Source organism: Anabrus simplex, chromosome 13, assembly GCF_040414725.1.
Source record: "Anabrus simplex isolate iqAnaSimp1 chromosome 13, ASM4041472v1, whole genome shotgun sequence".
Classification (NCBI taxonomy): domain Eukaryota; kingdom Metazoa; phylum Arthropoda; class Insecta; order Orthoptera; family Tettigoniidae; genus Anabrus; species Anabrus simplex.
Window position 1 is genome coordinate 82,230,177 of NC_090277.1, and position 13,438 is coordinate 82,243,614.

General features: G+C 39.4%; 1 protein-coding gene across 9 annotated transcripts in view; it reads left to right on the forward strand.

Annotated features, from left to right (window-relative positions):
* The window catches only part of LOC136884941 (zinc finger protein OZF), a 150,854-nt gene that overhangs the window by 6,686 nt on the left and 130,730 nt on the right, over nucleotides 1-13,438 (forward strand). For 8 of the 9 annotated variants that reach the window (XM_067157271.2, XM_067157268.2, XM_067157266.2 and 5 more), the window contains exons 2-3: nucleotides 1,488-1,630; nucleotides 5,054-5,179. In XM_067157271.2, coding sequence (XP_067013372.1) covers nucleotides 1,562-1,630; nucleotides 5,054-5,179 — 195 coding nt within the window. In that variant the 5' untranslated portion in view covers nucleotides 1,488-1,561. Of the gene's footprint in view, nucleotides 1-1,487; nucleotides 1,631-5,053; nucleotides 5,180-13,438 lie in introns of those variants that run through there. The other variant, XM_067157274.2, reaches the window with a different exon arrangement.

The window sequence follows — 13,438 nt, forward strand, 5'->3', positions numbered from 1 at the left end:
GCTACCTTCTCAGACAACCAAGTAGGATACCTCTGTGCATAATACGATGACCTGAAATAGTCCTGGATCTGCACACTGGCCCGAAGGAGAACACGGACCCTTCGATTTATTGGAGGCTCTTCTTGTCCGTTGTTGGCTGGTATCCAGGTTCAGTCGTCGTTTTCATGGATGTTTCGAGGGCAGAAATGGAAGTGGGCTGTGCGTTTGTTGTCGATATCAATTGGTTTCTTTTTGCCTTCCTGGAAACCTGTAGTGTATGTACAGCAGAGCTCTATGCTATCTTTGAAGCTCTGTGGTGGGCACTGTCCAATGAGAACCGACACTTTCTGGTGTGTACTGATTCCTTGAGCTTGCTACAGTCTATTGATACCTGTTTTCCTCAGCACTCTCTGGTGCAGCGAATCCAGGACCTGCTGGCCGGGTGTTCAGATGCCGGCATCAGAATCATGTTTATGTGGCTCCCAAGCCACATGGGTGTAGAGGGAAACGAGTTGGCAGTTAAGGCTGCCAAGGAGGCAGTTACATTGCCCCCGTTGCCTTACAAGGTTCCAGCAAGTGATATTTGCTCTCAGCTGAGACATTTGGTTATGTACTATTGGGAGATGGAGTGACAGGTCACTCCACTTCCAAATAAGCTGAGAGTGATAAAAGATACAGCGAAGGTATGAGGTCTTCCCTTCGGACTTCTCGGAGAGAAGCAGTGGTATTATGTCATCTTCAGATCGGCCACAGTATAATAACGCACTCCTATTTACTGAAAGGAGAACTCCCTCCGGTGTGTACTTGCGGTGATCATCTTACCATGGTACACATCCTTACAGAGTGCATGGACCTGGTCAATCTGCGCCGTAGACTAAAACCCCCCGAGTACCATCTCCCTCATCCTGCGTGATGACGAGCAGTCAGCAGACGTCATTCGTTTTATGAGGGATAGTGGCCTTTTTTATCATGTGTAATGTTGTCTTAGTATATTTTTGTGGGCCGATGACCTTCGATGTTAGGCCCCTTTAAACAACAAGCATCATCAACAAGCAAGCAAGTATATTTTTGTTAGCTACACTTTTATCCCATTGACTCTATTTTAGTGTTTGCATATTTTAATGTGTTATTTTAACTTCTAACTTGAATTATATATATATATATACATACACATACATACTGTACTTCCACGCAATGCTTTATTCCATTGTCACCTGTATTTTTCTATATTTTTATCAGAAAATAAGGCATTGCGAATTAGATCCACTAATTGTTTTATTCCCATAATCATTTTTCATCACCATTTCTTTTAAATTCCAGTCAGTGGATACATTTAAAAATTTTAATTATCATCTCATGTCGTCCATCTCGTACCATTAGGGGCCTTAGACCTTATTGGGAGATGGAGTGGCAGGCCACTTAGATGTTAGGCCCCTTTAAACAACATACATCATCATGATCATCATCATCCTCATCAGCACTTTGTAATATTGTACTTCTTCTTTCAGGATGGGTGTGATCTTCAGTGTTTCATTTCCCTTGTACTGCATAACTTCTGAAGTTCTTTCATAAGCTCTGAAGTATGGATTCGAAGTTAGACATCAAAGAGGAACCAGTGTGGCGTGAGGACCACTTCGAGTCCGTGACTGTTGTGAGTAGTTCATGAATGGTAAAGTAATTACAGTGTAATTTATTTTCATTTCTTAACCAGTTGTCTTATACTAGTGGCTGAATGATTGGTGATGTAAAAGAATACTTCCATCTTATATCCTTATACTAGCATATACCCGCGGCTTTGCCTGCATATATTATTAAACTATTTTATATAATAAAAAAACTATTTTTTCCTTATAGAGCTTCCGGTTGAACTATATTAGTGTCCTTCCAAATGGAGCTAAGATATATAGTGCATTTGCCTTTCCAACTCTTGAACAAACCACGTACAGTTGACAATGGGAGAAGCGGCCTTTTCGAAGATGGAGTCCTACAACTTTAAGATTGTTCTTGTGCCTTGTTGATTTTCATAGCGAAACTGAAACAAACAGGGAACTGCAGACATCTAAACTTAAACTGCATATCCGAAGAAATTATTTGAATCCGAGGAATAAATATTACTTCGCTCGTGGCATGCCCAATCATGAGAATGGCTTCAGTAATATTAGTCATCAGTTTCAGAGTCATGTTCATTGCAAAGGGCAGGATTCTTATTCTTAAGAAGGATAATCGGTGCCACAATCGTCTGCTCTAAGATGTTCGAGGGTACTCCAGGTGACTTCAAGTCTTTCAAAATCTCTGCCGTGTAGTCGATAGACTTGTAACTTTGTAGAACATTGGGTAATTCTTGTGAGTGTTGCTTATTGATGACGTTGACAGCTTCATGTCTTGGTGCAAAAATTGCTCTTAGACACAGCCATGCGTCTTAGGTGAAAACCTGTGCCCACCTATGACAAACATTTCAGATCTTTGTTTGCCGTAAATTTAGCTGGGCATCACACACATGCACACAGACAGACAGACAGACATCATGGACCGAAGGAAAATGGCTTCCTATTCCACGGATTTAAAATGGCATCTTGACTGATAGACGATAAGACTAAACAAGGAATAATACATATATCTTGTGTCCTATATATTTCCTCTAAATGTATACATGTCCAACCTTTGTCCCCTTTCTCTACGCGGTTTGGGTATGAAGTGAGATGAATCTTCGTAGTGAGTTTTTACGACCGGATATCTTTCATGACGTCAACCTGGACGAGTTAATGAGATGAAATGAATGGCATGATATATGATAGTAAGAATAAAGAGGATGAAACCCGGCGCCGGCACATAGCCCACTCCTCTCGAATAGCTCAAGACTTTACATCCCCATGCGACGGACGAATCACCATCAACAGTGTCGTATGCCTTCACCCCATATACAGTAAGACCAAAAACAGCTGCCTGTGCCACGGACGTAAAATGGCTCCTTGAATTATGTTCTCTACTTACCTTATGTATGTTGCCTAGTGACAGTGATTCTATGCATATAATCTTGGTGACAGCACGTTGGATTGTCATATCCCAATACACGTTTTCTTATGGTGTTTCGCTCATAACTCCCCAACGAAAGCGAAAATTCCGGCTTAGAGGAGCATTCGGACCCCCTTCCATCTACCTGTGTGTTCAAAATTTCAGATCTCTGTGTGCTGTAGATTTTGCTGGGCATTGCGCACAGACAAACACTTCCTTTCATTATTATAGATAAAATTCAGCATTCCCAGGACTGATCGTCGTATATAGAAACATATATTATGACAAACACCATCACAGGTTGGGATGGGAATAGGGAGCTCTATAGAAGATATACACAGTATTTAACTGTAGACTTTCATGACCACTAAATTACATTGTAGTGTTTTGGATATACCCGAGTTTTAGGTCGTGTTACATCTATTGAGGTCTGACATGTTTTGATTATGTTACAAATATTGTTTTCAGAGCAATAAGGGCAATTATCACTTCATAGTAACTAGACACATGATAAAAATCGTTACACATCCCAATAATTTTAACAGAGGGGACTGCTGTGTACTGAGATTATCATAGCTGCTGTCTGCTGTCTTTCTCCTTGACTGGAGGTCGTGGAATGAACTACACTTCAAACAGGGTCTTTCTGCCTTGTGTCTATTCTGTCATCATCAAGAGAACCGTAACTCATATAAACAAAGAACATCATGTATCCATCTGCAGTCTTCACGTTGATTGGAGAATGGCCGGGCTATTTCTGAGCACATGGCACGAGACATGGGGTTGTCTAGAAACTGTCATTACCTCGCCTGATTGTCGTGATTACATCAGACTGTCGCTGGGTGCCACTGATGTCAACATGTAGATGAAATGCAAAGATGATATGGATTGTGAAGCATATTATATTCATTGTCCGCGAGGAATAAATAACAAGCGAATAACATATCACATCTGGATATTTAACACCTCAGTAACGAAATAAATTACAGGAGTTTGAAGGATTTGAGGTTATGGCCAAAATGTAAATACGTAATAAATCATTCACAACAGCACATATAAGAAAAAATTCACACTTTTGTTTATTGACATTTCAATAAAATTAAATTCTAGAAGGGAAATTGAGTTTTGAAAAGGCAATATGAAAGAAAATTGAAAAAAAAAGAAAGCACCCTTACCTAATTAGAATCTGATAAACGATAAACTCCTTCCAAGTTGGATTCCTCTCTCTCCTTTTTCTCACTGATGCTCATATCATTCAGATTAATGACGAGACGATCGACGTATCACACAGACCATCCGATTCCCAGAATCTCATTTCTTCCATCACCACGTGATGAAAGGCACCCTATATTACAGCTGTTACATCACCAGAGTCTCGTTAACATTCCGACTTCTGCAAGTTTTATTATTATGCGCAATGTATCCTTTTACCACACTCCACAGCAACTCTATGGAGGTGAATGAAGGTACTGGTAAAGTTTCCATCGAACCTTCGCGAATGGTCGATGCCATTATGGTTAAAGATCGAATACGGTGTGAATGGACTATGCCATCGAGGCTAGAGATTCAACATGGTGGGTCAAGCATGAGGGCATGGGTCCCTAGCATTCTTCAGATTGAATTGCTTGCTTATATTAATGACAATAAATCAGTTCTTGCATATTATTCTGAATGAAATTCTTTGAGAAATTATATTTTGGACATTATGCACGAAGGATCGCGTTATAATACCAATATAAATGGTCTGTTATTGGACATTATAAATTTTCCAGCTTATGCTATCACATTATGCTATGATATGGCTTTGAACGAACTATTTTGATGTCTCCGCGCAGGCGTTCTGTGGTAGTATCAACCAACAAACGTTAACATGAACACTTATGGAATGACTGCTTTTTTTGCTGACGGCAGTATAGTTGCTGTGGAGTGACACTTGTAGATTGGTTTACAGTACTTCGTAACCAGTGGCATTCTTGTAGTTTCTAACGGATCTGATTAAATCTGTCTGTGATGAGGTTTATTAATGCAAATGTTTTTGTTGAAAATGAACTATTTTCCTTCCCAGGCCAGTCTGCCAGAAACTGATCCCGAGGAAGTACTGGATGTGAAGTTTAAAGAAGAAGTTAAAGCAGAAGTGCTTCTACCAAAAGTAGAGGAAGAGGAAGAAGAATCACCGTCATCTTCAATACAGGTACATGTTTCAGGGTTGAGATTGTTTATTTATTTTTTATTTTTTAATTTTTCACGTGTTAGTTATCAGCTTGAAGAAAGTGGTTTGTTTAACATTCTGGCGATTATTAATTATTCGTTTGATCCAGCTGGTTTCTATTAGCTTGCTGTATTGAGCACGGCATTCATCCAACTATTTTGCACCAGTTATCCATTTCTCATCTTGGAGAGTCCCAAAAGTCACTATTATTGTTCAGAAAAGGTTTCGTTTGTGTGCGTCTTCTGGTCTTCTAGTTGTAGGCCAATTTTTTGAAGTCCTTGATGTTAATCCACAGCCTGTTTCCAGTCATTCGACCGGGTCAGGAATGGAATGAATGAAGCTCCCATCTAGCGGCGAGGATAGGAATAGTGCCGGCTGCCGAAGACTGTCGCACTCCTCTGGGGCAATGATTAATGAATGACAGATGAAATGAAATGGTACTGGAGAGTGTTGCTGGAATGATGACACGGAAAACCGGAGTACCCGGAGAAAAACCTGTCCCACCTCTGCTTTGTCCAGCACTAATCTCACATGGAGTGATTGGGATTTGAATCATGGAATCCAGCGGTGAGAGGCTGGCGCGCTGCCGCCTGAGACACGGAGGCTCCTCCTTGCTGTTAACCCGTTGGGTGGGCGATGCGGCGAGATCCGCAGCTACAAGTCGCTTGGTGGGGAACGCGGATATATCCGCCAATTCAAATTTTTTTTTCTCAGTTGCCTGCCTGCAGAGGTTTCTTTTCTTTTCAGCAGCATATTCCGGATGAGTCTGCCCTCCGATGTAAATTTTTTCAACTATGTTCTCCCAATACCTATGTGTCATCTATGAATTGCAACATAAAGAACGCAACTGACGTCCGGGCAAGAACGACTTACAGCCTAATAGCTCCGCGCTGAAGCTTTAGCTCACCGCCTAATTGTCCCTTGGATGTAATAATATTGCTGTTGAAGGGATTTCTAGTGATTATGACACTGAAAAGACATCTCTGATGACATTTTAGAACTGTGACCTGATTTATTATCCCCTTCCTTCACGACTAGAGTGTGCGTTTGTCGCGAGTTACACGACATTTTATTATCGTACGCATCTGTAATATTGTATGATTTCCGTCCAAACTGCTGAGACCCGAGTTCTATTCGATCCTTTTTCTTACATTTTTTCCGCTAAAATATCTGTAACAAATTACCGGCCCCCACTGTTAGAGGAAGATGATTTACGGGTCATGATAAACGAAATGTTGGAATTTAGTGGGGAGAATTGTGGTATTAGTGAAGTAAATTCTGCCGAAGGGGAATTCGTAAGTTACAGGAAATTACCTGGAATAAGTACTGCAGGCTCGTAGCTGATGCAAATGTTCAGCAGTCGCAAAAGAGATGACACATGTTCGATTCCAGTTCAAGTAGCGATCATGACAGTGACAGTTGTGACGATAATACTGATTACAATCCAACCATTGCAAGTTCTTCATCAACTTATACTAAAAATGGACAAAGAAATTCCCGCTTTGATCCAAATTTCCATCGTGATGTAAAGAGAGTGTGTTTAGGGAAAACAAAACTGAGCGAAATATTTTAATTACTTTTTTATGATGAGATATACCAGAACATAGCTGAACAGACAACAGATGCCGAGCAGGAAATCGCACATAAAATCCAGTTTAGTAAGACGAAAGGTAGGAATCGAGATCAAGACCGTGTCCGAACAAATAAAATAAAGCTTCTTATGGCCATACTGTTGCTGCAGGGGATTGTACAGAAACCTAAATTAGGACATTATTTCTCGCAATCGCTTGACTCACTACGCCTATTTTCTGATGACACAGAAGAGATTTTTTCTCCCCAGATTGAGTGGCCTGGCCGGCCTCCTGACACCAACTTGGCACGTTCGATTCTGGCTCAGACCGGTGGTATTTGAAGGTGCTCAAATAAGTCAGCCTCTTGTAAGCAGATTTACTGGCATGCAAAAGAACTCCTGCAGGACTAAATTCCGGCACCTCAGTGTCTCTGAAAACCGTAAAAGTAGTTAGTGGGACGTGAAGCCAATAACATTATTATTATTATTATTATTATTATTATTATTATTATTATTATTATTATTATTATTATTATTATTATTATTATCATCATCATTAATATTATTAGATTTTCCTCCACAGCTTTATACATATCTTTGACAATGAGGTGAATAATGCAAAACTACCTCCAAAAATATACGAGATAAATCCAGTATTTGACCACCTGTTAGCAAAGTTTTCGGAAGCTTATACCCTGATAGCAAAATGTCAATTGATGAGAACCTCTTGCTATGGAAAGGATGCCTAGGGTGTAAAGTTTACATAACAGTAAAACGATCGGGTTTCGGAATGGAATTATATAAATTATGTGAAGGCGAGACAGGTTATATAACATGACCTGCTTCCGTGTGTATCATAATGAGCAGCTGTAAAAGACATAACACTGTGAAGACTGTAAATACTGTAAATATTACCTGTATTGTAGTGTAATGTAGTCCGTTCATGTCACTTAGTAATTGTAGGGAGGCTATATAAACTTGATCCCTCGAAAGCGCAAACCAACATAACAGAAAATTTCGTGAGTATTATAATTTATTCCATTGCACATCTTTTAAGTATATGTAAACTTTGTAAATCTACAATTTACATATACAGAAACATTTATTTCCAGGCAGAGATTGATAGTAAACTGCCTAAAATATTCAGGTGAAAGTTATTGTATAAACAAAAACTAGAGCTTTGCTGTTAGGAAGAAGCAATCTCGATATCACAGTGTGAAAGCACTTAGTACGTTTTTGCACAAAGTATTGAAAAATTAAAATAATAGAATTTTTCAAGAATTAAATACATTATATTCAAGTAAATATTTCTCTTTTGGCCCTTCAATAGTTAAATATTTTCTTCAATCGGGGAAATCGCTCCCCACCTGAGATTGAGCTAGTGTGTACCGAGCTCCCCGCTTAAGGGGTTAATGTACCAGGAAATTGTTTTTGGTTTTGAGTCAGAATTGTTAAAAGTGCATTTTGTCCATCCGTTGCAGTAGAGGTGTGACAAACGGTTATTTTTGTGTAACTGCTACATCTGTCACTGCTACAATAAAGTAATTGTGAAAAGTATCAGTGAAAAATAACGTCCACCGTTACTCACCTTTTACCGGTCACACATTGGTGTTCTGTGCGGTCACAGCCTGGTCACGGCTTCAAGCTTGTCCCCGTTTAACGTCCAACGTTACTCACCTTTTACTGGTCACAGCCTTGTCACGGCTTCAAGCTTGTCCCCTTACAGCTGTGTTGCAAATTGCCATTCATTCACTCACACATGCGCGCACGCATCACTATAATACACACACTGTTGAACAGCAAAACACGCATTCCAATTTGCTATAAAGTTATCAAAAGGCAGACAGGGGATGAAATGAGAAGACAACATAGCATTTTTTTCTGAAATCTAGAGGAAGAACCGATAATGTGTTATTTTGTTATAATAGATTGTGTGAAATGAATTAATAAAAACTTAAGTGGGTGAAGAGACGTTATCACGTTCTTTTCATTCATGACAATCTGAAATGTTTATTGTACTTGTTATGAATATTCAAACAATTGTGCTCATTGTGCTCCACGGTGTAGGGGGGCAACGCGCCTGCCTGTCACCTGGCGGTCCCGGGCTCGATTCCCGGCGGGGTCAGGTTTATTCAATTATAATGATGTCAAAGTGAAATAGTATTACAAAATGCATTTTATCTACGTTCATTCTATAATATCAGTTCAGTATGGAAAGTTGGCATAATAATTTATTTATGGTACAAGAAAAATTATACGGGTGAAACTTATAATATTATAATGTAGGTAGCCTTGCACGAACAGTTGAATGTGTGATAACAGTTTACATTTTAGTTACCACTACCAGATGACAGCAGGAACTTAAAGCAATCTCCTACGAAACCGCTCTCACTTGGAAGACATGCGTACTATCTGAAGGTCACATTCTGTGTCTGTAAGGTGCTACTAGTGTGCAAGCTGCTACTAGTGACTGGTCCCCACTTCCCAGTTACTGTTTTCACCTAGTATGTTTTTCTGTTGTCGTTACTCGATAACCTGTTATTTCTCGTCCTCGTTACATTTGTAACAGTGACAGACATGTAACTGGGACAAAGTAACTGCTACGTTATTTTTCAGCCATCTCTACGTTGCAGGTAACTGTAGAAACAAGCTCAGAGAAGATCAAGGACTCAACCCACAAACACTATCTTTGAGTTGATTTCTTGTTTGGATTTTCGTATATATATCCTGTTTTTTATAATTATTCTTTCAAATAGGTCCACTTTGGACCATGCTTGTTCAACAGCTGGGCTTTGACTACTATTCTCCTCCCCGTGTATACGTAGTTGGGGGCAGTAGAATAACACCCACGGTATCCCCTGCCTCTCGTAAGAAGGGACTAACAGGGGTCCTTGGATTCTTAACTTGGGAGCGTGGGTTGGCGACCACAGTGCCTTGGCTGAGTTCTGGCATTGCTTCCACTTACTTGTGCCAGGCTCCTCACTTTCATCTCTCCTATCCGGCCTCCCTAGGTCAACTCTTGTTCTTTCCAGATTCCTGCGGTATTAGGTTTGCGAATGCTAGGGAGTCTTTCATTTTCACACCCTTCATGGCTCTTGTCATTCCTTGGCTGATACCTTCATTTTTCTAAGTGTCTTGCGCCTTCCATTTTTGCCTCCTGATTAGTGTTAATAAAGGATGGTTGCACATGTGTACTTTCTCTTAAAACAATAATCACCACCATCACCACCATTTTTCTTCAGTGGTTTTAGCCTGTATGTTTTGAAAGTCTTGTCTGCCCCAGCTCTTTTAAGTCCTTCTTAGTCTCTGTTGCCACATGGTATGGACATTTCTGTTTTGCCAGAAGGTAAACTTACCTATTGGTCAGTCTGTTGGGAAATGACCTCGCCACATTATCATAGAAAGTTACCCTCCTTTTCCTGCCCCAGGGGCTTTGAATCCTTCCTTGTTTGCTATTTTGGCACCACCTTGAAATATTTTTCTTCCTTTTATCTTTCTTTTTCACTGTTATTAACGACGACGACGACGACAGTATCTTCAGTCACTTCAAACTACCATCTGAAGTCTTCATCAGTCGCACCTGTACATCCAGGAATTGTTTCAGCTAAGGCAACATGTCCATGTTTTCTGTGCTGATACTTTCTTCACTGTGAGAATTTTTCTCTGACACCTCACTTAACAAAATTTTCCATGATTTGGAAGTTGTGTTGGGAAAAAAAGGATGTTGGATAAGTGAAGATCAGTTAACCCCTCAGCGTCGCAGCCATTTAAATAGCCTCCTACCCCGCGGCCGGATGAGATTTCAACTACGCGCGACTGAAATACATCGGTTCACTTAAAGCATTACTACAAGTATAAGAGTAGCCCGATTTTCACGAAATTTGGAAATCCTTATGAAAGAACTATGTACATGCAGATAATTACATAATAGTTTCACATTTCCTTAGTAATTTAGTTCCGTGTGATAGAGTTCGAAGCACTCTTTGAGACAGGGACTCAAGTCACACTCCTGGCAGCAGTACACTGACGTCTTCTTTTCGCCGTGTTTTGAGCACAGGATACAATGTCTCTGAGGTTTGGATTTCCAACTCTTGGGTGCTAATTTCCTGATAAAATGTCTTTCCTGCAACCTTGGAACTGTATTATCTGATGCGCGCCGGCCTTGAATATTTCGTTCCCCTCCCTCCCGAGCGCATTTTGTAAACAAACCTTTCACCAACTGAACCCGATAAGGTAATTGCTCAATATTTGTCTCTGTGACCTGTGTGAGTATTATTAGAGAATTTAGCAATCAGAATTCACCGTTGAAAACTTCTCTTTGACCTGTATAATTATCTATAGTCTCTTACACTAAATTTCCAAGTACTGTTTCCTCCTCATCGTCACTCTCATCATTTACCACTGCTACCTCATCTATTTCATTATCACTGCTGCTTATACTGTCACTACTACTTCCGACTAAACTTTCATCTGAATTATACAATATTTCAAGCACGTTACTGTCAGTCATACCACGGCTGAGCGCGGCGCGTCACACGGACTGATGAAGCTGCAGCGAGGCCGAAAGCAACAGGACGAAACTGAATGAGGGGAATAACATTTATGACGAAACAAACCAACTCGATACATATTTCAGATGAAAGGTCGAGACATCGTCTTTCAAACGAGATATATACCATGAACAACTGGTTCTCGTATCGTATGACAGAAAGCAGCACTAACTGATGCCTACACAGAGCGCTTGTGGAGAGTTACGAAAATATTGCAAGCTGAGAAATAAAGACAAATATAATAAATAAACCGCACTCCCAATGTACAAATAGAGCAAAGAACATCACATGAAAAGACAAACTTCTCAGATCATCATTTCCTTATTTTATTCTGTGGGAAAGAATGAAGCAAACTGACTTTAAAAAAAAGCAAGAGATTAGTGCTTAGACTTACTTGACAAATAATTATCCTTGCAAAAACAACTACATTATAACAATTTTTCAATTCTTATTTACAACACTGATAAACCCGAAAATGTCTTCTTGGAAACAAAACAATTTGCATATCAGTAACTCCAAAACTCTTCGCGCTATAGCCGTAAATGTGAAACCATGTATGGGTCTATACCACGTATAGAGGTCGGCGCTGAGGGGTTAAGCAGGATTCTACTGTATTTAACGCTTTAGATGTCTACCCAGAATAGGTCATCATATGCATAGAATGCCAGGCACGTTTCAATGGATTGTGCATCATTGTATAAAAAAGTTAATAAAACCCCGAGTTTAAGAGATATGGAGATAAAATTTTGGTATGTTAGCTTGATGTACTCCAAGGACTATATAAATGTTATTTGCATTTGACAGAAAGTAATTCATGGATTACTGTGCAAAAAATATAATTATTTTTTATTTATTTAAATTTTTTAGCCAACATAGGACTACCTACGTTTATGGAGGTTTTCTTCTTTTTGTCAGCCCAGTACTGTTTCATCCTTTCATCCTATTCTCTGCTTGTTGATTTTTCTCTGTAGTCTAGTGTGTTTATCTTTCAATATTTTGAGTGTATTGGTTTTGTATTTTAAATCTTCTATTGTAATATGCAACTCTGTCATGTCGTCTAAGTTCTGTGTTTTTCTAATATTATTCTTACTCTTACATAATTTTTCTATTATTTTTCTACCTATTCTATTTTCTGGTGACCCTATTAAATGGCCTAAGAATGATATTAGTTTCTTTTTCATTGTGCTAGTCACGGGTTCTATTTCTTTATAAACTGTCTCATTGGAAGCTAGTCTCCAGACTCTGTTTACTTGATAATTTTTATTTATACAGTTCCTCACTATTCTCCTTTCTAACTTGAGTACTTTATCTATTGCAACTGTGTTTGTTGTTTTGAATAATGTTTCACTTGCATATGCAATTTGTGGCTGGGTGACTGTTTTGTAGTGTTTCAAGTTGGTTGCTATTGAGAGACACTTTTTATTATATGTATTCTTGGTAACATGCTGTGCTGTAACCAGTTTATCTATTCCATTTTGCCTAAAAGACAAGATATTTTTTTTAAAAGAAAGAAAAAATATAATTTGAAATGAATTAGCTCATTGTACACTAAATCCCAAGTGTCAGCGAAGATAAGCAATGTTATCTCTTATTTAGGATCATACATACCAATTTATGTTGTGAAATTAGGCCTACTTTCCAATTTATAAATTAATTTACCAAAGCATGGAACATGTAGATTGAAAGACACCGACAGTGTAACCTGTCAGTGACTCAATACAGTGGAACCTCGATTCTCCACTTTTGGAGGGACCATTAAAATAAATTGTACAACACGGGAAAACAAAAAATCTGGGAATGAATGAAAGCCATCAGCAATTTGGCTAAACATCTCAAAAATGAAATATGTATAATTATAATCTTACAACACTCCTGAACCAAACCAAACTACAGCCCCAATAAGCCTTTGCCTGCCAAGCGACCGCTGCTCAGCTTGAAGGCCTGCAGATTACGAGGTGACGCATGGTCAGTGTGACGAATCCTCTCGGCCGTTATTGGTGGTTCTCTAGACTGGGGTCGCCATCTCACCATTAGATAGCTCCTCAATTAAAAGTAATCACGCAGGCTGAGTGGACCTGGAACTAGCTATTATATCCAGGTAAAAATGCCTTACCGGACCGG